Source organism: Dioscorea cayenensis, chromosome 11 (genome assembly GCF_009730915.1).
Source record: "Dioscorea cayenensis subsp. rotundata cultivar TDr96_F1 chromosome 11, TDr96_F1_v2_PseudoChromosome.rev07_lg8_w22 25.fasta, whole genome shotgun sequence".
Taxonomy (NCBI): domain Eukaryota; kingdom Viridiplantae; phylum Streptophyta; class Magnoliopsida; order Dioscoreales; family Dioscoreaceae; genus Dioscorea; species Dioscorea cayenensis.
The window spans coordinates 18,996,488-19,020,396 of NC_052481.1; the positions used below are offsets into that span (position 1 = coordinate 18,996,488).

General features: G+C 38.3%; 5 protein-coding genes across 5 annotated transcripts; all 5 read left to right on the top strand.

The window, feature by feature from the left end:
* Positions 1–2,525: 2,525 nt before the first annotated feature.
* On the top strand, positions 2,526–3,362 carry LOC120271697. The gene has a single exon (XM_039278376.1). The coding sequence runs from the start codon at positions 2,526–2,528 to the stop codon at positions 3,360–3,362; it is 837 nt and encodes a 278-aa protein (XP_039134310.1).
* Positions 3,363–5,079: 1,717 nt separating this feature from the next.
* On the top strand, positions 5,080–5,776 carry LOC120271698. The gene is made up of 2 exons (XM_039278377.1): positions 5,080–5,691; positions 5,762–5,776. Exons 1-2 carry the CDS (start codon positions 5,080–5,082, stop codon positions 5,774–5,776), a joined length of 627 nt encoding a protein of 208 aa, XP_039134311.1.
* Positions 5,777–9,072: 3,296 nt separating this feature from the next.
* On the top strand, positions 9,073–9,906 carry LOC120271699. The gene has a single exon (XM_039278378.1). It carries the CDS (start codon positions 9,073–9,075, stop codon positions 9,904–9,906), a length of 834 nt encoding a protein of 277 aa, XP_039134312.1.
* A 1,672-nt stretch (positions 9,907–11,578) lies between these two features.
* On the top strand, positions 11,579–11,932 carry LOC120271700. Its single transcript, XM_039278379.1, has one exon. The coding sequence runs from the start codon at positions 11,579–11,581 to the stop codon at positions 11,930–11,932; it is 354 nt and encodes a 117-aa protein (XP_039134313.1).
* Positions 11,933–16,599: 4,667 nt separating this feature from the next.
* Positions 16,600–17,433, top strand: LOC120271701. Its single transcript, XM_039278381.1, has one exon. It carries the CDS (start codon positions 16,600–16,602, stop codon positions 17,431–17,433), a length of 834 nt encoding a protein of 277 aa, XP_039134315.1.
* The last annotated feature ends 6,476 nt before the right edge of the window (positions 17,434–23,909 follow it).

Genomic DNA, 23,909 nt, shown 5'->3' on the forward strand with positions numbered 1-23,909 from the left:
GTTTTACTCTCACCTCGGGAGAGAACAAAGCAAGTTATGGAGAAGTTAGGGTGGTGGGTCCCTATGTAATATGGTATCAGAGCTGGGTCCCACATCGATGCCGGGCTGTGCCTTGGATGAGCTAGGATCTTGGGTCCCACATCCGTTGTGGGCCCAGGGGGGTGTTGGGACGCAGTGGGTAACATGGTCCATAGTCCCACATCGCATGTGAGACGCATTCTCTCTAGCTTCATATACCCTTACCAAACCTTCCCCACAACTGTAGTTATGGAGAAGTTAGGGTGGTGGGTCCCTATGTAACATTAACTAGCTAGACTGGTCTCTGCAAACCTAGGCACCAAGGGGGCTAGGGAATTCTGAGCACCAAGGAATTCAATGGCACTCTACTAGGGAAGTGGTGGTGGAAAATCTTAAAATGTGCTTTCCCAATCATCCATTTCAACTATTTCTAAAAAAATCCCACTTGGAATCAGTTTAATTGATAGTCTATGCTTAAGTCATTTTTTTGGTAAGGATTGAATAATTCCCGTTTTGCATTTATAGTTTGTCTTATATCGATTATCAAGGATATCATTTTTATGCTCTTTTGGTACGATCATTGGGTTAATGATTGGGCACCCATGAACCTTTGGCCCGATGAGTTCCAAAACACACAGTTTCACTGAGGCACTATTAGGAATCTACTTACAGAAGACTTGCTGGAGGAGGCTACTAGTGACCCCTCATCCATGGTTGTCATAGACAAGATCACCAAAGATTTTGTAGTAGTAACAAAAATCTATGGAGTCCGACTTTAAACGGTATTTTTCTCTGTCAAATCCTTCAATGGATTCCTCATTGACGGCGGTAGTCGGTGCTAGGTGACTCCTTTTATATGGAAATATCCCTAGCCAAAGAAAATCAACCTCTTTAATTGGTTGGCATGGACTAACAAATTTTAACCCAGGATAACCCTACTTCCAGAAGATGCAATAGACACCAAACTCCTACTTGCATCCTTTGCATAAAAACTTTGTAACATATGATCACCTTTTCCTAGCATGCCCTTATGCTGCCCAGTTTTGGAATAATTCTGGGAACCTATTGGGGTTCTCCCTAGCTTTCTAGATCCCTGAGGTATATGTGGACCTCATAGAGGCTTAATCTTTGGGCCCCTTTAAAAACCACCTTGGGCATTCTATCTAAAGCTCTTATTTGGAAGATTTGGATAGAACATAATAATAGTATATTTAATTGCAAAGTGCACTAGACTTCCATGATTATCGCTAAGATTATACACATGTTCTTGCTATGCATATATGCAATTCTTGAGGTAAAGAGGCAGAAGTTGGAGGATTAGATCAGCATAATGAGTAGGAGCTTTGAGTTCTTTGGACCCTATCATGATAGTGCATGGGATCCCTCTAAGTCATCATCTCATATAGACATGGGCGAGGCGACACCTTGATTTTGCTTAGTCTAGCCTTAGGGGAAGCTTCTCATCTCCCCCAGGGCTTTGATCTTCTGTCATTGGTTGCTTGAGTTTTTACGTTTTATTTGTCATCCTTTTATGATGTTTTATTGTTATCATTGTTGTTTTTATATCCACTACCAGTGGAATAGATGTGTTTTGTTGTAGTCTTCTACCAAGACGTATGTTGTTTTAGGGCTTGGTTGTATTGTTATACTCGTTTTTACAGTTTCTAATGCATATGGCTTATCCTTTTTAAAAAAGACTCAACAACTAGTACGCGGAAGCTCTAGCTATCTTTTGCATCATTTTCTCTTTAACCTTTTTGTACAATTGCTTGATAATTACTTGTGGTGATAACAAAGCTTTTCCCTTCTCATGACTATTTTCTATTACTCACGTGATTTATCTATTTTTTTTCCAAAAAATAAATTATACAAAGGGTCATGAGATGCATGAAAGGGTCTGTTTCATTATATATTCCCATTTTCATTGGAATTTTTTCATGAAATGGATACACATGCAAGTACAATTTAGGCTGAAGAGGAAAAGTAGGGACATAGAGGAGCACTTCACATTTCAACCCACATTTAGGAACATTTCAGCAATCTTGCATGAATTTTATGGTTTTGATGCTTGACATACAGGAGACAAATAAGTTCCCAAATAACAACATTTAATTATTCATGATCTCAACGAAGACGCCCATGGAGATATTATTATTCATGAAATTCGTGTGCATTATTTAGTAAGCACCTCACAAACAACAGACAAGTTAATTTCCAATAATGATCAAAATAATATTGTCAATGCATGCATTAACAGATAATGCAGGATGTATTAAAGAAAGATGAGATGGCTTAAACCTGCTTCGTAGATGTGATACAAGATCATTAATGCCAATCAGGAGATAGAGTGTCACACATGATCATGATTCTTGGTGTTTCCCAAATAATCTAATCTTTTGTTGAGAGTTGTTTTCTTCTTGTATAAGTAGAGGGATTAAGAAGGCCATACTCAACTCATTCCCCTTGTTTTCTCATTGATATTTTCTTTGAAGAGAAGAATATCAAAAATGGCAGACCAAGGTTTCCATGCTAGATCAAACAGCTTGCCTACAAGATCCCACCCTGTCACTGCAACAGCAGAGGAAGAGCTAAACAAGCTAAAAGCTTTTGTCATGGTGTCACCTAAGATGATTGGCAAATCACTGAGCTGTCTTGGTGCTTTCTATGACTTCATTGAGGAGCTTCTTCAGATGCCTAGCACCCAACAAGCCCTTTCTCATTCTCAAGAGAAGATATGGGTGGAAGAGGAGTTGGAAGCTTCTCTAAGGTTGGTAGAGCTCTGTGGCATCATTAGAGATACCTTGGTTGTGATCAAAGAACATGCTCAAGAACTTGAGATGGTTCTAAGAAGGAAGAGAAGCATGACCAATGAAAGCAAACAACAGTTTCACATTCAGTCAGATAAGAAGACAAGAAAGAGTATCAAGAATTGTGTAAAAGCATTGAAGCAAATGGATGGGAAGGACTCTGATAGATCAAGTACAGTATCTAAGATGTTCACTGAAGCTAGAGAAGTCACTATTTCTCTCTTACAATCAGTTGCATCTTCTTTATATCCAAGCTCAGCGCAGAAGACTAGCAAGTGGTCTATTGTTTCAAAGGCATTGCACAAGAAGAAGGTGTCATGCGAGGAGTTTGAAGATTCAATTTGCAGCTATTTCTCATTCAATTCAATATATGAGAGCCTTTCATGCAAAGATGTTGATCGCCTGAGAGCGATGAAGGCACAAGATAGATTGGCAGAAATGATGAGTAGCTTAGAAGGGCTTGAGATAGAATTAGAGTCCCTCTACAGGAGACTAATTCAAAACAGAGTCTCCCTTCTCAACCTGCTAAGCCAATAATACATCTTTGTGCCTCACTTTGTGATCAGCATCCACATTTTAAAGGAAATTACTGATCATTTTTTGTAAATCAAATTTCAGTGTATGAAATGAATTGTAGTATATGAAAGTTCTTGCTCAAAACATCAACCTTACACTTAATATTTTTGGTTTCTTTCAGATGTTCTGTTTCTAATTCACAATTACATAGCCAGGTTTGGCATATTACTTTTTCCATGATTAAATGTATATGTGAATTAGAGATAGAGAAGAACATATTATAGTAGTATATTTTAAATCAACTCTAGTTTTTTGCTTTCAATTCCAAACAAGGACTTAATTATTCTTCATATACTTCATATATTTCTTATTATCATGTTCGAGTATTTTCTTTTAGAAAGATGTACTCTTTCTTTAGCATCTAAGTTGACCATCGCAATACTTCACAAGATCCAGGTATGCATCTTATTACAGTCCTAGTTAGTGGATTAAAACAATTGGATGAAGAGAAAAATATCTAACAAATAATAGACACATGTATTTGTTAGATGCAAGTAAACATATTATTTGAATCCGGCTCAGCCCAAAAGCCGAAGCTAATAGAATGGGAAATCCAAGCTTATATATTCAAATACATATTTTTCAAATTAACCAATATGAGTTACTCTAATAATACTGATCAGACAGAACGCATGCCCAATTGCACATACAATGGATCTATTTCTATCTTCGAGAATAAAAATTAGCCATTTGAACTTGCTCAAATTAAAGTTTGGTTTTTGATTCAAAGTAGTTTCCAAGAGCTTTCTTTAAGGGCAAGTCATTATTGATTTGTCTCTTATGTCTATATAATTATGTCATCTAATATAATTTTTCCGTTAGTGTATAACCCAAGTCATCCTCGAAAATTGTCTCTTATCAATCCAGGAACATATCTTGCTTCTAAGAATTATGCAACGCTATTGTTCAATCTAGTGATGGGGCTGTTTCAGTGACAAAAATTCATTTGATCCCGTGCATGCATTTTATTTTAGTCTGAATTCATTGAAGGAACAACAACTGGAAATAATTGCTTGGAGAGATATTTCTGACAAATGAGAGACAGGTACTGAAATAGAACACATGCAATTACATTTTTTCAAATGAGGAACATAGCTGAGACAGAAAATAAAAAATAAAACATAAAAGAAATGAGAGTTTGGTACTACCTTCTCAAATAATGCATTCATTGCTTGAATTTTATGTTTGCCATGCTTGGCATATGGGTGACAAATAGATTCCCAAACACTACCAGTTTATGATCCTGACGACAATTAAGAAGGCAGAAGAATATGATTATGTACGTTTGTGTGCAGAATAAACAAGAGACAAGATCTGCTATAAAACACATGCCCAAGTGCATGATTAAAATCATATTGCCAATGCATCTGGTTTGATAAATGATAATAATCAAGATTAGTTAGTCATGTTCAATTAAAATGCAAGGAGTAAAGAAAGATTAGATGGCTGCAACCTGTTGGGCAGAAGTGGTGCAACACAATACTGCCAACTAAAAGATTGAGTGGTCACACATGACCATGATTCTTGTTGCTTCCCTGATGAACTACTCCTTTTTTCTATAATTAACAGTTGTTTGCTTCTTATATAAGTAAAAGTATTCTCATAGCTAGGGCTAAAAACTCGACTCAGTCTCCTTGTTTCCCAATTAACTTCTTCTTTGAAGAGAAGAAAATAAAAAATGGCAGGCCAAGGTTTCCATGCTAGATCAAACAGCTTGCCAGCAAGATCCCACCCCATGATAGCCACAGCAGAGGAAGAGCTGAACAAGCTAAAAGCTTGTGCCATGGTGTCACCAAAGATGATCTGCAAATCATTGAGCAGTCTTGGTGTCTTCTATGACTGCATTGAAGGCCTTCTTCACTTGCCTGGCAACCAACAGGTCCTCTCTCATTCACAGGAGAAGAAGTGGGTGGAAGAGGAGTTGGATGCTTCTCTAAGGTTGGTAGAGCTCTGTGACATCATAAGAGACACCTTAACTGTGACCAAAGAACATGCACAAGAACTTGAGATTGTTCTAAGAAGGAAAAGAAATATGAATACTGGAAACAAACCGCAGCTCGTCCACATTCAGTCAGCTAAGAAGACAGACAAGAGTATCAAGAGTTGTCTAAAAGCATTGAAGAAAATTGATGGGAACGACTCTGATAGATCAACAGTATGCAAGATGCTTAATGAAGCTAGAGAAGTCACCATTTATCTCTTACAATCAGTTGCATCTTCTTTATCTCCAAGCTCAGCACAGAAGACTAGCAAGTGGTCTGTTGTCTCAAAGGCATTGCACAAAAAGAAGGTGACTTGGATTGATGCAGATGGCATTTATTTCTCATTCAATTCGGTATATGAGTGTGTTTCATGCAAAGATATTGATGGTTTGAGAGTGGTGAAGGCACAAGATGAATTGGCAGCGATGTTGAGTAGCTTAGAAGGGCTTGAGATGGAACTAGAGTCTCTCTGTAGGAGACTAATCCAAAACAGAGTCTCCCTTCTCAACTTGCTAGGCCAATAACAGATCTTTCTGCCCACCTTGTGATCAGCATCCACATTTTAAAGGAAATTCCTGATCATTCTTTGTAAATCAAAGTTGTGTATGAATTGTAGAATATGAAATTGCTTGATCAAAACATCAATTTTCTACTAAATACTTTTTTATTTCTTTCATATATATATATATATATTGATAAAAGTAGATAAACCACTAATTTATTAAAGTAAACTGAAAACAGTACAACCTGGAACAGAAACAAACCAGCAAGAACACAACAAACTGTTGCGTGTGAGGAAGCACGGAACTAGTGTGGCAATTCGTCGAACACTTAGTGTGCAATGTCACAATACCTAGCAATCACACAATGAATGGGCAATGCAAGGATAACATACAACCAATCTCACAAGAATAAAGTAATAGACGGCAATTTAAAGTGGTTCGGCTAAGAACAAGCCTACATCCACAGGAGAACAATGCTTCACTATATCATGGGGGAATAACAAGAGTACAGGAAATAGGCATAAAGCCACAAGAAGATTACCAAGCTCTAAAAACTAGTTTTACCTCAAAAACAAGGGTCTTACCTTGCTTTAATGAGATCATGCAAGAACAAGAGCTCTCCTCTACACCACTCTTTCCACTCTCCAAATATAAGAGAACTCTCCCTCTCTATCTCTCTCTCTCTCTCTTTTCTTTCTCTCTTTTCTTTCTCTATACACAACACCCAACAAACATAACCCTATATAAACAATAGAGCAATCTAGATCGTTGGATTAAAAAAGATCAAGATTTGGATTCATCCCAAGGATATCAAGCCAATATTTAACACAAACAAGAACAAGGGACAAAGGAAAGCAAGGAAAACAAGAACCAAGACCAAGAAGGGATAGAAGTTCATCACCAAAGGTGATGCACTTCTAACAACCACTAAAAAGAACTAATCAAAGAAGAGACAAGAAAAGCAACACAGCTGAGTGGATGAAGTCTGCCATAAGGAAGACGAGGTCTACTTGGCTGGCGGGTGGAGAATCACCCCTAAGGTGGTTGTGCCGCGGAACGGGAAAGCTTGACTTGTCGCTCATTCAAGAAGATTGCGCTTGAGATTTTGAATTGAGTTGCTAGGAAGTTGTTGGTGTGGATCTCTAGCTACAGAAAATCATTTAAGAAGCAAGTGAATAATTTTGATAATAACTGAATGCAATGGTAAAACATGGAAGTTAAATATGCGATTGTTTTTTTCAAGCCAAATGTTCTAGAAAATTGCTTTTGAAAAAAGATCCCAAAGAGCTCTATGCCGAGCATCTATGGATGGTATCCAAGGCATCCAAACCTCTGAAATTGATTGAAAATGGGAATGTAGATTTAGGGTTTGTCGAAAGAATGCCCAGATGCGCATTGCAAAATCACACCTTAGAAGAAGGTGATCTGCTGTTTCAGACACTTTGTGGCAGAATACACAAGTATCATTGGCATTATGAAGGTTAAACCTCTAATGGCTAGATTGGTAAGAGTTAGGATTTTTTCCTCACATGCTAACCAACATAAGAGAGTTATTTTACTAGGGCATTCAGATCTCCAAAATGGTGGGTATAGTGAGCTACGCATACCTCCATCCATGAGAAACTTATAGTATGAACGAACTATAAAAATTTTGTTGAAGAGAATGGCTGTACAAAAGGATGGGCGAACAAATACAATCATCCATTAGATGTAGAAAAAGATAACAAGAGAAAATAGAAGAAACAAACAAGATACAACAGGATTGGTTAGGAGGCTCTCCTAAGACAGTCAAAGATGGTGGCATTGGTCAAATTGGCACAGCCGAGCGGAGACAAAGATGAGCTTAGTGATAGCCGATATTCACCAGCAAATCAATAGGATCACTCATGTAGGACCCTAACCAATCAAGGCTTCTTTTGACAGTGGAAACCATATTCTTGAGCTTTGCTATATTCACCTCAGGGACTGCAGATACTCAAAGAAGAATCATGTGATTGGTGTTGAGAAGAATCAAAAAAGACAGGAGCAAATTAAGTAGAATTGAAAGTACGGGCATTTCATTCCGGCCAAATATTATAAATAATAGCTTGAACTAAGAGATCCCAAGTGTCCTAGAGTGATGGTTCTAGGTCATTCTTCTAAACATCCCATAGCTCAACTAATTAAAGAATTCGAGTACTGAGTAAGGTTGAATATATAACCATAGTAGTTCCATATTTTTGAGGCAAAAGGCAGTGGAGGAAGAGATGGTTAATAGATTCGATTGATGTTGAAGTAGTTTCCAAGAACTTTCTTTAAGAATTAAAGGAAATCATGATTGATTTGTCTCTTATGCCTATATAATTATGTCATGTAATATAAGTTCTTCATTAGTGTATATCCCAAGTTATCCTCTGATATTTTCTATTTTCTTTCTTCTGAGAATTATGAGATGCTATTATTCAATCTGTTGATGGGGCTGTTTGGGGGACAAGCATTCAAATGATCCCATGCATGCATCTTATTCTAGTCTTTATTAATTGAAGGAACAACAACGGGAAACAATTGCATGGAGAGAAATAATTCTGACAAATAAGAGACACGTACTGAGATGGAACACATGCACTTACATTTTAGAAAACAAGAAACATTGTCAAGACAGAACAAAAAAAAAAATGGGGATTTGGCACTACCTTCTCAAATAAGGCATTCATTTCTTGAATTTTATGTTTGTGGTGCTTGACATATAGGTGACGAATAGATTCCATAACACTACCAATTTTTTTCTGACGAGGCAATAAAAATATGATTATGTGTGAAAGTTCGTGTGCAGAATAAACAAGAGACAAGATCTGCTATAAAACACATGCCCGAGTGCATGATTAAAATCATATTGCCAATGCATCTGGTTTGATAAATGATAATCAAGATTAGTTAGTCATGTTCAATTGAAATGCAAGGAGTAAAGAAAGATTAGATGACTGCAACCTGTTGGGCAGAAGTGGTACAACACAGTACTGCCAACTAAAAGATTGAGTGGTCACACATGATCATGATTCTTTTTGCTTCCCTAATGAACTATATACTTCTTTATATATAATTAACAATTGCTTGCTTCCTATATAAGTAGAAGCATCCATAGGGCTAAAAACTTGACTCAGTCTCCTCGTTTCCCAATTAACTTCTTCTTTGAAGAGAACATCAAAAATGGCAGACCACGGTTTACATGCCAGATCAAACAGCATGCCTGCAAGATCCCACCCCATGATAGCCACAGCAGAGGAAGACCTGAACAAGCTAAAAGATTGCGTCATGGTGTCACCAAAGATGATCTGCAAATCATTGAGCAGCCTTAGTGCTTTCTATGACTACACTGAAGAGCTCCTTCACTTGCCTAGCAACCAACAGGCCTTCTCTCATTCACAGGAGAAGAAATGGGTGGAAGAGGAGTTAGATGCTTCCTTAAGGTTGGTCGAACTCTGTGGCATCATTAGAGATACCTTGGCTGCAACAAAAGAGCATAGTCAAGAACTTGAGATGGTTCTAAGAAGGAAGAGAAGCATGACCAATGAAAGCAAACATCAGTTTCACATTCAGTCAGATAAGAAGACAAGAAAGAGTATCAAGAATTGTGTAAAAGCATTGAAGCAGATGGATGGGAAAGACTCTGATAGATCAACAGTTTCTAAGATGTTTACTGAAGCAAGAGATGTCACCATATCTCTCTTGCAATCAGTTGCATCTTCTTTACCTCCAAGCTCCACACAGAAAAAGAGCAGATGGTCTATTGTTTCAAAGGCATTGAACAAACACAAGGTGACATGCGAAGAGTTTGAAGATTCAAATTGTGGCAATTTCTCATTCAATTCAATATATGAGTGTGTTTCATGCAAAGATGTTGATGCCTTGAGAGTGGTGAAGGCACAAGATCAATTGGCAGAAATTATGACCAGTTTAGAAGGGCTTGAGATGGAATTAGAGTCCCTCTACAGGAGACTAATCAGAAACAGAGTTTCATTTCTTAACCTCCTTAGCCATTAGATCTTTGTGCCTAAACCATACATTGTAACTGGCATCCACATTTTAAAGGAAATTGCTGGTCATCTTTTGTACATCATGTTTTCTGTGTAGGACTTGAAATATATACATGAATTTTCTTCAACCAAGTATCAGTATTCTACAGGATTATTTGTTCATAAATAAATTCTCATCAATTGAGTTGAACTATATATGTTCAGAAACAAAAACAAATGATTCAGAAACTTTTTAGCTATGACCTTTCCATTTTTATAAAATGCAATGAGAGAAAAGTTTCACAGTCAATGAAAATTGGTGGATCTCTAATACACCATCCTCCTCACCAGTTCAGGGACTTAAATAACCCACTTTGAGATCCAGTGGTAAAAAAAGAAAGGCCCAAAATGCCTTGAGTCAAATTAATTGAAACGTTTGCATGCAGGGGCTCCGACTCTGTGATTTTAGTTTGTTTGATAAAGAAGAAACACAAGGCAGTGCAAGCCTCTCTTTTCAACAAAGAACTAGCTACAAGTATGCAAGTATTGTTTCTTGTAATCATCCATATCATTTTACAATACAAATCACATTTAGATTCCACTATTTCTTCTTAAAATGAAAAACAGATTGAAAAAAATATTATTAAAGTTATTTTCTCAGCAGGTTCCATTCTTCCCCTGATTCTAAACATTAATTTATGAGACATCATTGAGATAAACACCGGTCTTTATTAATCACTAAAGTTCACTTTGTTGTACTCTTCCATCTCCTTAATTTCACTCATGCTTGTTTGTTCTGCAATTTCCATGCAGCTTCTGTCTGACAAACACAAAAATGACGTTATATAAATCTCATGAAACCAGTTTCTCTCTTATGTGTCCATTAATTTCTTTAAAGTACATTTTAGTCTAATGGGGAACATCAAGGAGGCAAACAGGCAGAGGACCGTTGTACATCTCATATAAATCCTTAAAACTAAACTGTGATTAAGCATTGTCTTCTCAAGCCATGCAAGAAGTTTTTGTAAACACATCAAATTGTGCATAAGGACAATATGATGGCTACAAAAATAGTGTTATGTATCGATTTTCTTGTGTGTATGGTACTAGACAGGCAGGCAACAAGTTCTGAGATCATAATCCATGCACAAGTGCATAATTAGAAACATGCACTTACATTTTTTAGAATGAGGAACATCGCTGATACAGAAAATAAAAAATAAAAAATAAATGAAATGAGAGTTTGGTACTACCTTCTCAAATAATGCATTCACTGCTTAAATTTAATGTTTGTTGTGCTTGACATCTGGGTGACAAATAGATTCCGGAAACACAACCAGTTTCTCCTGACAACGATTAAGAAGGCAGAAGAAATATGATTATGTACGTTCGTGTGCAGAATAAACAAGAGACAAGATCTGCTATAAAATACATGCCCAAGTGCATGATTAAAATCATATTGCCAATGCATCTGGTTTGATAAATGAGAACTCAAGATTGGTTAGTCATGTTCAATTAAAATGCAAGGAGTAAAGAAAGATTAGATGGCTGCAACCTGTTGGGCAGAAGTGGTGCAACACAGTACTGCCAACTAAAAGATTGAGTGGTCACACATGATCATGATTCTTGTAATTGCTTCCCTGATTAACTACACCTTTTTTCTATAATTAACTTCTTCTTTGAAGAGAAGAAAATAAAAAATGACAGACCAAGGTTTCCATGCTAGATCAAACAGCTTGCCAGCAAGATCCCACCCCATGATAGCCACAGCAGAGGAAGAGCTGAACAAGCTAAAAGCTTGTGTCATGGTGTCACCAAAGATGATCTGCAAATCATTGAGCAGTCTTGGTGTTTTCTATGACTGCATTGAAGAGCTTCTTCACTTGCATAGCACCCAACAGGTCTTCTCGCATTCACAGGAGAAGAAATGGGTGGAAGAGGAGTTGGATGCTTCTCTAAGGTTGGTAGAGCTCTGTGACATCATAAGAGACACCTTAACTGTGACCAAAGAACATGCTCAAGAACTTGAGATGGTTCTAAGAAGAAAAAAATGAATACTGGAAACAAAGCGCAGCTCAGCCACGTTCAGTCAGCTAAGAAGACAAACAAGAGTATCGAGAGTTGTCTAAAAGCAATGAAGAAAATTGATGGGAAGGACTCTGATAGATCAACAGTATGCAAGATGCTTAATGAAGCTAGAGAAGTCACCATTTCTCTCCTACAATCAGTTGCATTTTCTTTATCTCCAAGCTCAGCACAAAAGACCAGCAAGTGGTCTATTGTCTCAAAGGCATTGCACAAAAAGAAGGTGACATGGATTGATGCAGATGGCATTTATTTCTCATTCAATTCAGTATATGAGTGTGTTCCATGCAAAAATGTTGATGGTTTGAGAGTGGTGAAGGCACAAGATGAATTTTCAGCGATGTTGAGTAGCTTAGAAGGGCTTGAGATGGATCTAGAGTCTCTCTATAAGAGACTAATCAAAAACAGAGTATCCCTTCTCAACTTGCTAGGCCAATAACAGATCTTTCTTCCCCACATTGTGATCAGCATCCACATTTTAAAGGAAATTCCTGATCATTTTTTGTAAATCAAAGTTTTGTGTATGAATTGTAGTATATGAAATTGTTTGATCAAAACATCAATTTTCTACTAAATATTTTTTTATTTCTTTCATATATATATATATATATGATGAAAATGGTTAAATCACCCTTTCTTCTAGAATCCTTTCTGGGGTTCCCTTCGGTTTACTAGGCAATATGTGCCACCTTTCACCTTTAGTATGTGGACGACCTTCTGTTGATCGCAACTAAGGGGTTGGAAGACCTGAGAATTCTCAAGTTTATTTTGCTCATTTTTGAAGGATTATCGAGACTGACAGTTAATTTTCAGAAAAGTTGTTTATACTCGACAACCCAAGGTATCCCCCCTATGGAGGTGAAGCCTCTACGCTGAACTATTCAGCGAGCCGGCTTCTAGTGATCTATCTTGGTGTTCCGCTCTCAGGTAATCAACCCAGAAAACAAGATTGGACCAAGCTTACTCTCGCTATTAGTAATCGTCTTTCCACCTAGAAAACCCGTTTTCTTTTGTTAGGGGCTGCATCATTGTAATCAACTCTGTCTTATCTTCGTTGCCCACTTATTGGATGACTGTGTTTGAACTGCCCAAATGGGTGTGAAGGGAAATCGATAGGGTCCTACTTTATTTTCTCGGAAGTGGTTGTGATATCTCCAAACCAAAATGCCGACTAGTGGCTTGGTCCCAAATTTGCAAGTCCAGTGACTAAGGGGATTGGGGCATCCTAAATATGGTATTCCAACCTTTTCCTACTTCCCTATCTTGCTCTCAACCAGTCTTTTGTGTGTGAGTTCTCTTCAGTGTTGCCTTGTGTTAGGACCAAAGTTGGGGTCATTTGGAGGCTAGAAGGGTGTGAGAAACCCTTGAAAAGTTGGGGCAAGGTCTGTAGGCCTTGCAGCGTCAAGGATGCCCGCAAGGGCTTGCCTTGGGAGCCTTGCGGTTGCAAGGATGACCGCAAGGCATTTTCCCAAGAGCCTTGCGCCTCAAGGAAGCCAAGTAAGGGCCTCCGATCTTAGGGTTTTAAATATCCTTTTTCTCGCTTTCTTCTTCCCCTTTCAAGCTTTCTTCCTTCCCTTCACCTCTCCTCCTTTAGATCTCTTTCTCTTCTCCTCAAACTCCCTTTTCCTTGCCATTAAATCAAAGAGGAAGCAAGGTGATCTCCTTCCTCCCCTCTTGAGAAGGCTCATCTTTGGGTTTTAAAGGCTTTGAGGTAAGCTTCCTTTCTCTTCTTCTTTCCTCTCTTTTTGATCGTGTTCTTTGAGTTTAAATGGTGGAAAATCTTAGTGTTTGTTTGAGATTAGAGTTTGGAAGACTTGTTGGGTTGTATTTCTTCCATTTTGATGAAGATTGAGATAGACCTCTTCATATCCCAAACTAGGGTTACTGTAGCACAGTGAACTTTAGTTGTTTCTTTGGCTTCTTTGGTTTAGATGGATGCTCAGACCCTTACGAATCCATTGGTAACCTAAAGATCTAGTTTTTAGCCAACCCTAGGATCGATTTAGTATTGTTTGTTAGAGAAACTTAGGGTTTCATTGTTTGCTTGATTTTGTCTAATTCTCATTGATGTTTTTGTTTGTGTTTTGGCAAGGCGGTGAAGTCTTGGCTCTAAGCAAGGAGCTGGTGGAAGATTAGTGTCTAGGGAAATTTAATCGTCCAAGTTGTGAGTGGGATTGATTATGCATAATTCTACTAGAACAATACCTATATATATTATATTACTTGAGTGAAGTTTTATTGGCTTTTAATACTTGAATCTAGGTTTTGATTGACTTGAAATGAATTTATTTATTGATGCTTCATTCTTGAAAAATATTGTTGATCAAAGGAAGGTTTTCAGGATGATAATTGTATTATAAGTTGTGAATTGAATTGCTTTACAAAACTTTGGTTATGCTTATGCTTTCTTCATTTCCTTTGTGTGGAAATGGCAGTTATTTTGATTATTGCTTATCGTCCTAGCTATGGACTCCATGTTGAGATATAATTGTATTGCATGGTTTACTTATTTGGTGGTGTCAAACTGCAGTAGGCGTCTCTGCGGTCAGCCTATTGAGGTGGCATGGTAGACCTGTTAATCTTTGTTCGACTAATTCAGGAGGAGGTTTAGGACACTTATTGGACGGTTAGCGGGGAGTTAGAGAGATCATATTGTGAACTGATGGGTCAACGCCAAGGGCATGAGTATTTTGATGGCTCTGAACCTAGCCGCGGCCACGGTGAAGGTTTAGAGGGATTTCTAGACCATTACAAGTTTGCTGGTGATGCAATCTTAGCACTTTTACTGGGTTTATGTGTTATGCAAATTGAACTTTAAACTGTGATCTCTCGTGAGTTATTTGAAAAGTGAACTGATTTGAGGATGTTCAACTTGTTTTATGGCTTAAAACCTGTGTTTTGTATTTCGAGAATTTGTTGTTGAACCCCTAGTTGAGGAAAAGACTTTCTTTATGCTATCTTTGGTATTATTGCACCTGTTTATTAGGTTATATGTTATTATGTTCTGATTATTTTATATCATTGGTAAAAGATTATTTTGGTAGTTTATATCGATTACTTTGGTATATTCTTTTAGAGTTGAGCTTACTCACTCATTGAGTGACCTAGGTTACTCACCCTTTTTTCTTCTTCCTAGGCTTTAGAAGGCAGTAGTGCGGCAGTAAAGCGGTGTGTTGGGCATTTTCTAGCCTTTCTTCTTTGTTCATTTCATGTTTCATGTATGTTTGTTTTTGGTCATGAACAGGTTGTATAAAGTCTTAGATCCACTAGTGTGTTGAAAACTCTGTCTGCATGGATGTTTGTTTTGATACTTCCTAAACTCTTATGTCTAAGTATTGTTACTATTGTTGTTGTTACTTCCACTGCGTACCTTTGAATTTCCCTACTCTATACTTGTGCTTGATGTTGTTGATTCCAAGTATTTTTGTTAGCCTTGCGACGACTTGAGGGTAGAGAGGCGGGATATCCCTCCTTAGGTTGTCAAGGCAATTGTCGCGTCCTAGGGCCTGCGGGGCGGGGCGTGACACTAAATCTAGCATATTTCAATCTAGCTTTATTAGAAAAATGGTGGTGGGAGTGTTGCAGCTGCAGTAACCCTATTTGGTCGATATCATTACTTTTAACTATATGCCTAGCGTTAATTTGATTACACTATTGCACTCTACTCCAAGAAAAAAGTCCTTCAGGAAAGTTATGCTTAAGTATAGAGCAACCTTCCTTGCTAGCATGGAGACATCTATCAAAGACGGGAGTGATACTTCATTTTGGTAAACCGTTGGTTAGATGGATACACTTTAAAAGATAAATGGCTTTGACCTTTTCGCTAGATGTCACAATCCCCTCAGGTCGATTGCAAATTTTTTGTAATTTGATCCGGACACGAACCTCGTGGAGCTTCTATCTTTGCGGTGGTCATTGCTTAATGATTTATCCCAAGGTAGGGACGCTAAATCTTCAAGATGGAATCACAAGGGTTTCTCGTTTAAATCCTTCTATGCTTTTCTCAACGATGGCTGAACTCCCTGCGGTAGTGGTAAAACACTATGGAAAGGTCTCTGCGTAGTCTTGACCATGTTAGACCCCCCTTGAACAACCTGCTCCAGCAAGTGAGCCAAACGGCCCCATGTCAGACCCCCCTTGAATTTTATGTTTCTGATGCTTGACATATAGGTGACGAATAGATTCCCAAAACACTGCCAATTTTTTCTGACGACAATTAAGAAGGCAAAAGAATATGATTGTGTATGAAAGTTCGTATGCAGAATAAACAAGAGACAAGATCTGCTATAAAACACATGCCCGAGTGCATGATTAAAATCATATTGCCAATGCATCTGGTTTGATAAATGATACTCAAGATTAGTTAGTCATGTTCAATTGAAATGCAAGGAGTAAAGAAAGATTAGATGACTGCAACCTGTTGGGCAGAAGTGGTACAATACAGTACTGCCAACTAAAAGATTGAGTGGTCACACATGATCATGATTCTTTTTGCTTCCCTGATGAACTATATACTTCTTTATATATAATTAGCAATTGCTTGCTTCCTATATAACTAGAAGCATCCATAGGGCTAAAAACTCAACTCAGTCTCCTCGTTTCCCAATTAACTTCTTCTTTGAAGAGAACATCAAAAATGACATACCAAGGTTTACATGCCAGATCAAACAGCATGCCTACAAGATCCCACCCCATGATAGCCACAGCAGAGGAAGAGCTGAACAAGCTAAAAGCTTGTGCCATGGTTTCACCAAAGATGATTTGCAAATCATTGAGCAGTCTGAGTGCTTTCTATGACTGCACTGAAGAGCTCCTTCACTTGCCTAGCAACCAACAGGCCTTCTCTCATTCACAGAAGAAGAAATGGGTGGAAGAGGAGTTAGATGCTTCTCTAAGGTTGGTGGAACTCTATGCTATCATTAGAGATACCTTGGCTGCAACAAAAGAGCATGGTCAAGAACTTGAGATGGTTCTAAGAAGGAAGAGAAGCATGACCAATGAAAGAAAACATCAATTTCACATGCAGTCAGAAAAGAAGACAAGAAAGAGTATCAAGAACTGTGTAAAAGCATTGAAGCAGATGGATGGGAAGGACTCTGATAGATCAACAGTTTCTACGATATTTACTGAAGCAAGAGATGTCACCATATTTCTCTTGCAATCAGTTGCATCTTCTTTACCTCCAAGCTCCACACAGAAAAAAAGCAGATGGTCTTTGGTCTCAAAAGCCTTGCACAAGAAAAAGGTGACATGCGAAGAGTTTGAAGATTCAAATTGCGGCAATTTCTCATTCAATTCAATATGTGAGTGTGTTTCATGCAAAGATGTTGATGCCTTGAGAGTGGTGAAGGCACAAGATCAATTGGCAGAAATGAGGAGCAGCTTAGAAGGGCCTGAGATGGAATTAGAGTCTCTCTATAGTAAACTAATCCGAAACAGAGTCTCCCTTCTCAACTTGCTAGGCCAATAACAGATATTTCTTCCCCGCCTTGTGATCAGCATCCGCATTTTAAAGGAAATTCCTGATCATTCTTTGTAAATCAAAGTTTTGTGTATGAATTGTAGTATATGAAATTGCTTGATCAAAACATCAATTTTCATTTTTGATAAAAGTGGATAAACCACAACTTTATTGAATAAAGAACAAGAGAAAAAGACAAACATAAAGAAAGTAACACAACAATGCAGAAGAAGTAAACAGATTAAGGACCTTACCAAGGGTGAGGAATATAAAGAAAGGAAAAGACAGAACATATAGGTAGAAAGAGACTGGGCCGGCTAAGACTTCCAAAAGGAGTCACAGGTCTGCTCAAACTGCAGCAAACAGAAGACTACTCCCGGTCTAACGTGTGTGCAGTATTGCCAAAATGCTCTGCAACTCTTGCACTTATGAAGCTGAGAGAGCGCTTGATCCTCAGAGAGGCTTCTAGATTAGCCTGTTGATAAGCCCCTGAATCTGCAGAAAGCCATGAAAGGAGCATATTAGCAGTCTTAGATAATACAAAATGAGGGGGTAGAAAATCTAAGGAAAATATGCGGTTATTCCATTCTAGCCAAATATTCCAAATAATTACTCGGAAACTGAGATCCCAAAGATTCTAAAGATTGGAATTTAGAGGTGGAATTCAGGAGGTCCAAATACTGGAAGTTGAGGATGGGAAAGAACTTGGAGTAAAAATTTGTAAGAAGAAGGACCAAATTCACTCCGAAAATTCACAACCCAAAAATAGGTTTTCCACCATTTCAAAACCTTTGTGGTAGAGAACACAGGTGTCTGTTGCGTTTAGATTACAATTTTTCTTAAAAAGGTTCTCAAGAGTAAGAATTTTATTTTCCCAAACAAGCCAGCAAAATAAGTGATTTTACTTGGGGATTTGGTTTTCCAGAACCGAGAGTAAAGCTGACTACAAATTCCTCCATCTATTAAGAATTTGTAGAAGGACTTAACAGAGAATATTACATTTTTTTCTGATGACCAAGTATTGAAATCCTCCTGATTATTAGAACAGTCCGGAATTGAATTCAAGAGTGTGGAAAGATCATGAATTATAGATGTTCGGAAGAGGTTCCCTAGAGAGTTGAGGAATTGAGTCATTTGTCTTAAAGAAATCTAGGGAAAGTTACAATCCATGAACAATGATGGCCAGATGTTTTTAGGAGATTGTCCTTCATGCCATTAATCAAACCAAAAGGAAGTGCTAGCACCATTTTTAATTGTTTTGGAGATACATGCTCTAAATGATGGCAGTGTGGTGTTAATCCCTGCCCAGAAGAAGGATTTATTTCTCAGGGGTTGTTGAAATAAAGCTCCAGGAGGTTTTCTAATAGAATAATTAGCATTGATAATGTTGCTCCAACAGTAATTTGGATTCAAAGTGATCTTCCACCACCATTTTCCAAGTAGAGCTTTGTTGAACTCCTGAAGGTTAAGGATTCCTTAACCACCCATGTTACAAGGTCGGCAGATCCTTTTCCAAGCCACCAATCTGATTCCATTGGAACTAAGATCTGGTCCTTTTCATAGAAAATCTCTTCTAATCTTATCAATGTCGTGTATAAACCATGCAGGTAGTTTAAATACCAACATCCAGTAAACTGGAATTGTGGATAAGACAGAGTTGATAAGGGTTAGTGGACCCCCTAAAGATAGATAGTTTGTTTTCTAGGGTGTGAGACTAGATTGGACCATCCTAATGAGCTTTGCCCAATCATGACGTTTTGGTCATCTTCCATATAGGGGAACTCCTAGGTATGTAATTGGAAGACAATCTCTATTGCAGTTTAGAATCCCTGATGAGGATAAATGTGGTTGGTAGCCATAATTTGTGGAATATAGGCAACTTTTTGAGAAATTAATTGAGAGGCCAGAAGATCCTTCGAAGAGGTAAAGAATTAATTTAATTATTTGAAGATCTTCATGTCCCCCCAGAGAGAAGATGACAAGATCATCTGCATATTGCAAGTGACATATGCTATTTGATTGGTCGAGTTAAACTCCGATTAAGGCTTTTGATCTAATTGCATGGTTGAACATTACACTGAGAACATCTGCAGCTAGAGCAAATAGAAGAGGAGAGAGGGGATCTCCTTGTCTCAATCCTCTCTTGCAACGGATATATCCCTGGGTTGTTCCATTAACGAGGATCTGTGTCTTTGCAGTTTTTAGAATGGTATGAACCCAGGATAACCATCAGGGACCGAATCCCCTTGATGCTAAAATTTCTAGAAGGATGTTCCAGTTTAAAGAGTCAAAAGCTTTTGCAAAATCCACTTTAAAGACAAAGCCGAGAAGTTTCTTTTTTTGAAGATTAAAAATTACTTCTTGAGCTGCAACAATATTATCTGCAATACATCTACCTTTAATGAAACCAGATTGGGATTATTCAACTAGAACAATAATCACTTGACTCAGCCTTGAAGCAAGGATCTTAGAAATGATTTTACAAGTAAAGTTAATTAAACTGATGGGTCTGAAATCAGAAACGTTTGTAAGATCCCTTGTTTTGGCAATAAGTGTAATATGCACCCAGTTAAGGCGCTCAAAGTTGATCGAACCATCATAAAAATCATCACAAAGTTTTATGAGGTTTTCCTAGATAAGGTCCCAGTGATTCTGAAAGAAGAAAAATGGGAAACCATCTGAACCTGGAGCCTTATCATCGTTTAAGCTAAAAACTTCTTGTTTAATCTCTTCTGGAGTAAAAGGAAGTTCAAGAGTGGAGATATCAATTCTTTCCTTGTAGTCAAATAAGTTTTCCCAATCAAGTAGGAATCTATGAGAGATTGGAGTACCAAGTTGTAATTGAAAATGTTCAGTAAATATTTTAGCAATTTCTTGGTTTCCTTCTACCCATTGGTCACTGAAACGAATGCGGGGTATGAAATTTTTATTCCTTCTTCCATTCGCAAGAAGGTGAACAAACTATGTATTTAAGTCTCCCTCTTTAAGCCAGGTGATTCTGGAGCTTTGTTTTTAGTAAATTTCTTCTTGATTTAGTAAAGATAAAAGCTCAATTCAGATTTGAGATAAACGATTGGACTCAATTTCAGAGAGAGGTCTACTTTCATGTAAAGAATCAAGTGAATTTAATTCTACAAGTAAGGTTTTCTTGTAGATATTCTGGGCTCCAAATGTATCCTTGGCCCAGTTGAGGAGTTTAACTTTTAAAAATGCTAATTTTTTTGGGATAATGAAAGCCCCGCAGCTTTCAGGGTTTATATCAAACCACTAACCTTGAATTAAATTCTCTAATTGTTTGTTAGTGTACCAAGATTTTTGAATCTGAAAATTCGAGGTCTAGGGTGATGATTCCCAAATTCTTGGCAAATAAGGGAGTGGTCTGATCCAATTCTGGGAAGTGCATAATGAGGGCCAATTATGGGAGTAAAGGAATCGATCCAAACGGACCCGGATCTAATCAGTTTGTCCATTTGACCAAGTGAAGCTGCGCCCATGTAATTAAAGGTGGATCAAATAGAGTAAGTTCACCTAAGATATTTTGAGAAATAGCTATATCTCTTGAGTGTATGTCTCCTTTGTTTTTATCTTCTAGTATAAATAAAGTATTGAAGTCTCCGCAGATAACCCAAGGAACATTGTGAAGATTTCTAATTATGCGAAGCTCATTCCAAAATTCAGCTTTGAGGGATCTAGAATTAGGGACATAAACACTAGTACAAGCCCAGATTGAGTTACTTGCTTGGTTTGTAAATTCTATTGTAATTAAAAAGGTTCCTTTGTGAATTAGGGTGCCAATAACTTGAGAGAGATCCCAAGCTATAATGATACCTTCAACAGTGTCTACTGCTGGTAAGAATTCATAGGTATTCAGACGCGAACCCCCAATCGATCTCCAAATTGAACTGTGGAGATCATGAAATTTGGATTCTTGTAAGCAGACAATGTCTGCTCAAGAGGAAAAAATGAGATCTTTAACTAAGTGGCGTTTATAGGGTCTTCCAAGACCACGAACATTCCAACTTAGAATTTTCACAAGAAAAGATTGGAATCTAGTTTCCATATCTCGAAGGAGATCTAGTCGAATTGGTAAAATTTTCAACTCTGGTTGATTCAAGGTTGCGGATTCTGTCCAAACATTTGTTTTTATGATTTGGTGATCCTAGAAATTTGACACCGCATACATTGCTATAATTAAAGAATTGAGCATCAGACCAAGAAGTAAAAACAGTATTAATAAGATTAGGCGTACCATCTCTCGGGTCCACAGAACATTTTTCTTTGTAGATCTGGGTGGATAAGGAACAAACCCGGCCTCTTCATTCCACTGACCAGATGGTTTCTTAGGTATGTCGCTTTTTCTTATCTGATTCTGGGCTTGGGAAGTGAAGGTGGATCAAAAGGTTACAATTCAGGCATTGAAGTAGGTATAATCTTCTCAAAACTGACTTCTTATGGAATTTTCCTTCCACTAGGCGGGAGCGGCTCAATATCAGTCAGTTGGTTAGCAATTAGGACCTCAAAATGTTGCTCAATCTCTAAGCAAGATAAATTCTCCTCGCTAAGGAATTGATCATCCTCTACTATACCATCAATGGGGTAGTCATCATCGTCATCCCAGTCAACAAGCTCTTCATCAGAAGGATTTTCCAAGGAAGTGATCAGAGGAGATGGTTCCTATGAATAGAATTTATCTGTGTTTATACTTGGAACTAGAGTCCATCCCCCATGAATAATTCAAGTATTGCAATTGTAGGAGGGAGTAACTTCAGGTGATTTGGTAAGGCATCATTTTTTTAAAGAAAATTATCTCATTTGCAATTGCAGTTGGCTCCTTAATGGTACCCGAAGAAATAACATCTTGATTAAAGGTCGGAAGAAGAGCCTTAGATTGATCAAGATTGATCAAATTTGAATCAGGATGCATTGAGTTTGGTTGTGTTGGATCACTTTGTGAAGTAGTGTAAGTGGTATTATCTCGAGGCAAATGCTCATCAAGAGGAGAGAGAGTTAGTATAATATGAATGATCTCATCTGGAGGCATAACCAGATTCTGAGGAACAATATTTTCAAATGAGTCATCTCGAGATTGGTTCAGATTGGAATTATTGAGGGAATCATCTGAAACCTGATCTCGAGGCATAACGGACGCTTACATGGATCCAAGATGATCCATTAGGAGCTGATCACGAGGCAACGGAACGGCTATTGCGTGAGCCAGGATCACGTCGCCACCGTGAATGAGTAGTGTGTCCCTTTCCTCGTTTCTCTCACAAGAAATCGAAGGAATCTGGGGGACCACCGTCTGTTGTTCGCCGGAGCTCTGACGCTCATTGTCATCTGAGGTCTTCCTAACATCCCCGCAAGAGTGAACAGGGCCGGAGTCGTTTGAGGGATGTGGAAGCATGGAGGCTTTCCCTTTGGCTTCACGGGAAAACTAAGAATAATTGCCAGGCCGCAGAGCTGATCGGAAGGGCAACACCTCTGCTGTGGATGGAGAGGAAGTTTATGAGTTCTTCTGGGTTTTAGACTGAGGTACTGGACCCTGGATAACTTTGGAACAAATGACCGAACACCGTCATCTTCAATTCGGACTTTCAAGCTTCTCACTTCCACGTCAATAATCATCTCTAAAGGAAACGAGGTCGATGATTTTAATCTTACCAGAACTCTCATATGTTCTAATGAAACATCTTCTTTTTTTCTGTATGAAGATCAGATCACCTAAAGGCTGAAGAACGGCGATGATAGAATCCCAATTCCAGTAGTGGAAAGGCAAGTTGGTTAACCTCACCCAGTTGTAGTTTCCAGCGGCAACGGCATGTGATCCAAATTCCGGCGTCCAATGAGAGAAGCGAACGGAGCAAGGGCCAAGATTAGTGTTAAGAGTCATCGAACTCTTCCTACCTACTGCTGTGGTCGCGTTCGCCGAAGGGAAAGTGAGGATGAAGTCGTTGCCGAAAGGAGTAACATTCTCACACTGATCGGAGTTAAGTTGGGCCAGAAGAGCTGCATGAAGCGAGTGAATGCTCGCATTACCAGAGTTAATTTTAATGATCACCATTCTTTTAAGATTGTCTTTCGATTGAATTATGGCTTCAGAGATCGGTAGAGAAACTCGGAGTGAAGAGTTCTCAGAGCTCGAACGAGGGACTGGTACATGAAGGAGAGTTTTAGGAGTGGTCTTCCGTCGATCTTTTCTTGGATCAGAGCTGGAGTATTTCAGAGGATATCTCGCAGCGAAATGGCCAGTGTCGGAGCATCGACGGCAGGTCAGTAAATGTCTACATTTTTTTTATTTTGTGACCTGGTCTCAAACATCTCTTGCAAACCTCCTCAGATTCCGGCGAGCGGTAAAGTTTGAGTGAAAAGGACTAACCTTCATATAACTTCAAATGAGACTGGTGTGATAGATTTAGTGGGTGTGTGTGAGTGAAGAGTGGGAAGAGCTTGAGAGACAAAAGGGTAAAGAACAGAGAAGAACAAGG

Coding starts and splice junctions, on each gene's coding strand:
- LOC120271698 (XM_039278377.1), top strand. CDS start 5,080: ATGGCAGGCCAAGGTTTCCATGCTAGATCAAACAGCTTGCCAGCAAGA.
- LOC120271697 (XM_039278376.1), top strand. CDS start 2,526: ATGGCAGACCAAGGTTTCCATGCTAGATCAAACAGCTTGCCTACAAGA.
- LOC120271700 (XM_039278379.1), top strand. CDS start 11,579: ATGACAGACCAAGGTTTCCATGCTAGATCAAACAGCTTGCCAGCAAGA.
- LOC120271699 (XM_039278378.1), top strand. CDS start 9,073: ATGGCAGACCACGGTTTACATGCCAGATCAAACAGCATGCCTGCAAGA.
- LOC120271701 (XM_039278381.1), top strand. CDS start 16,600: ATGACATACCAAGGTTTACATGCCAGATCAAACAGCATGCCTACAAGA.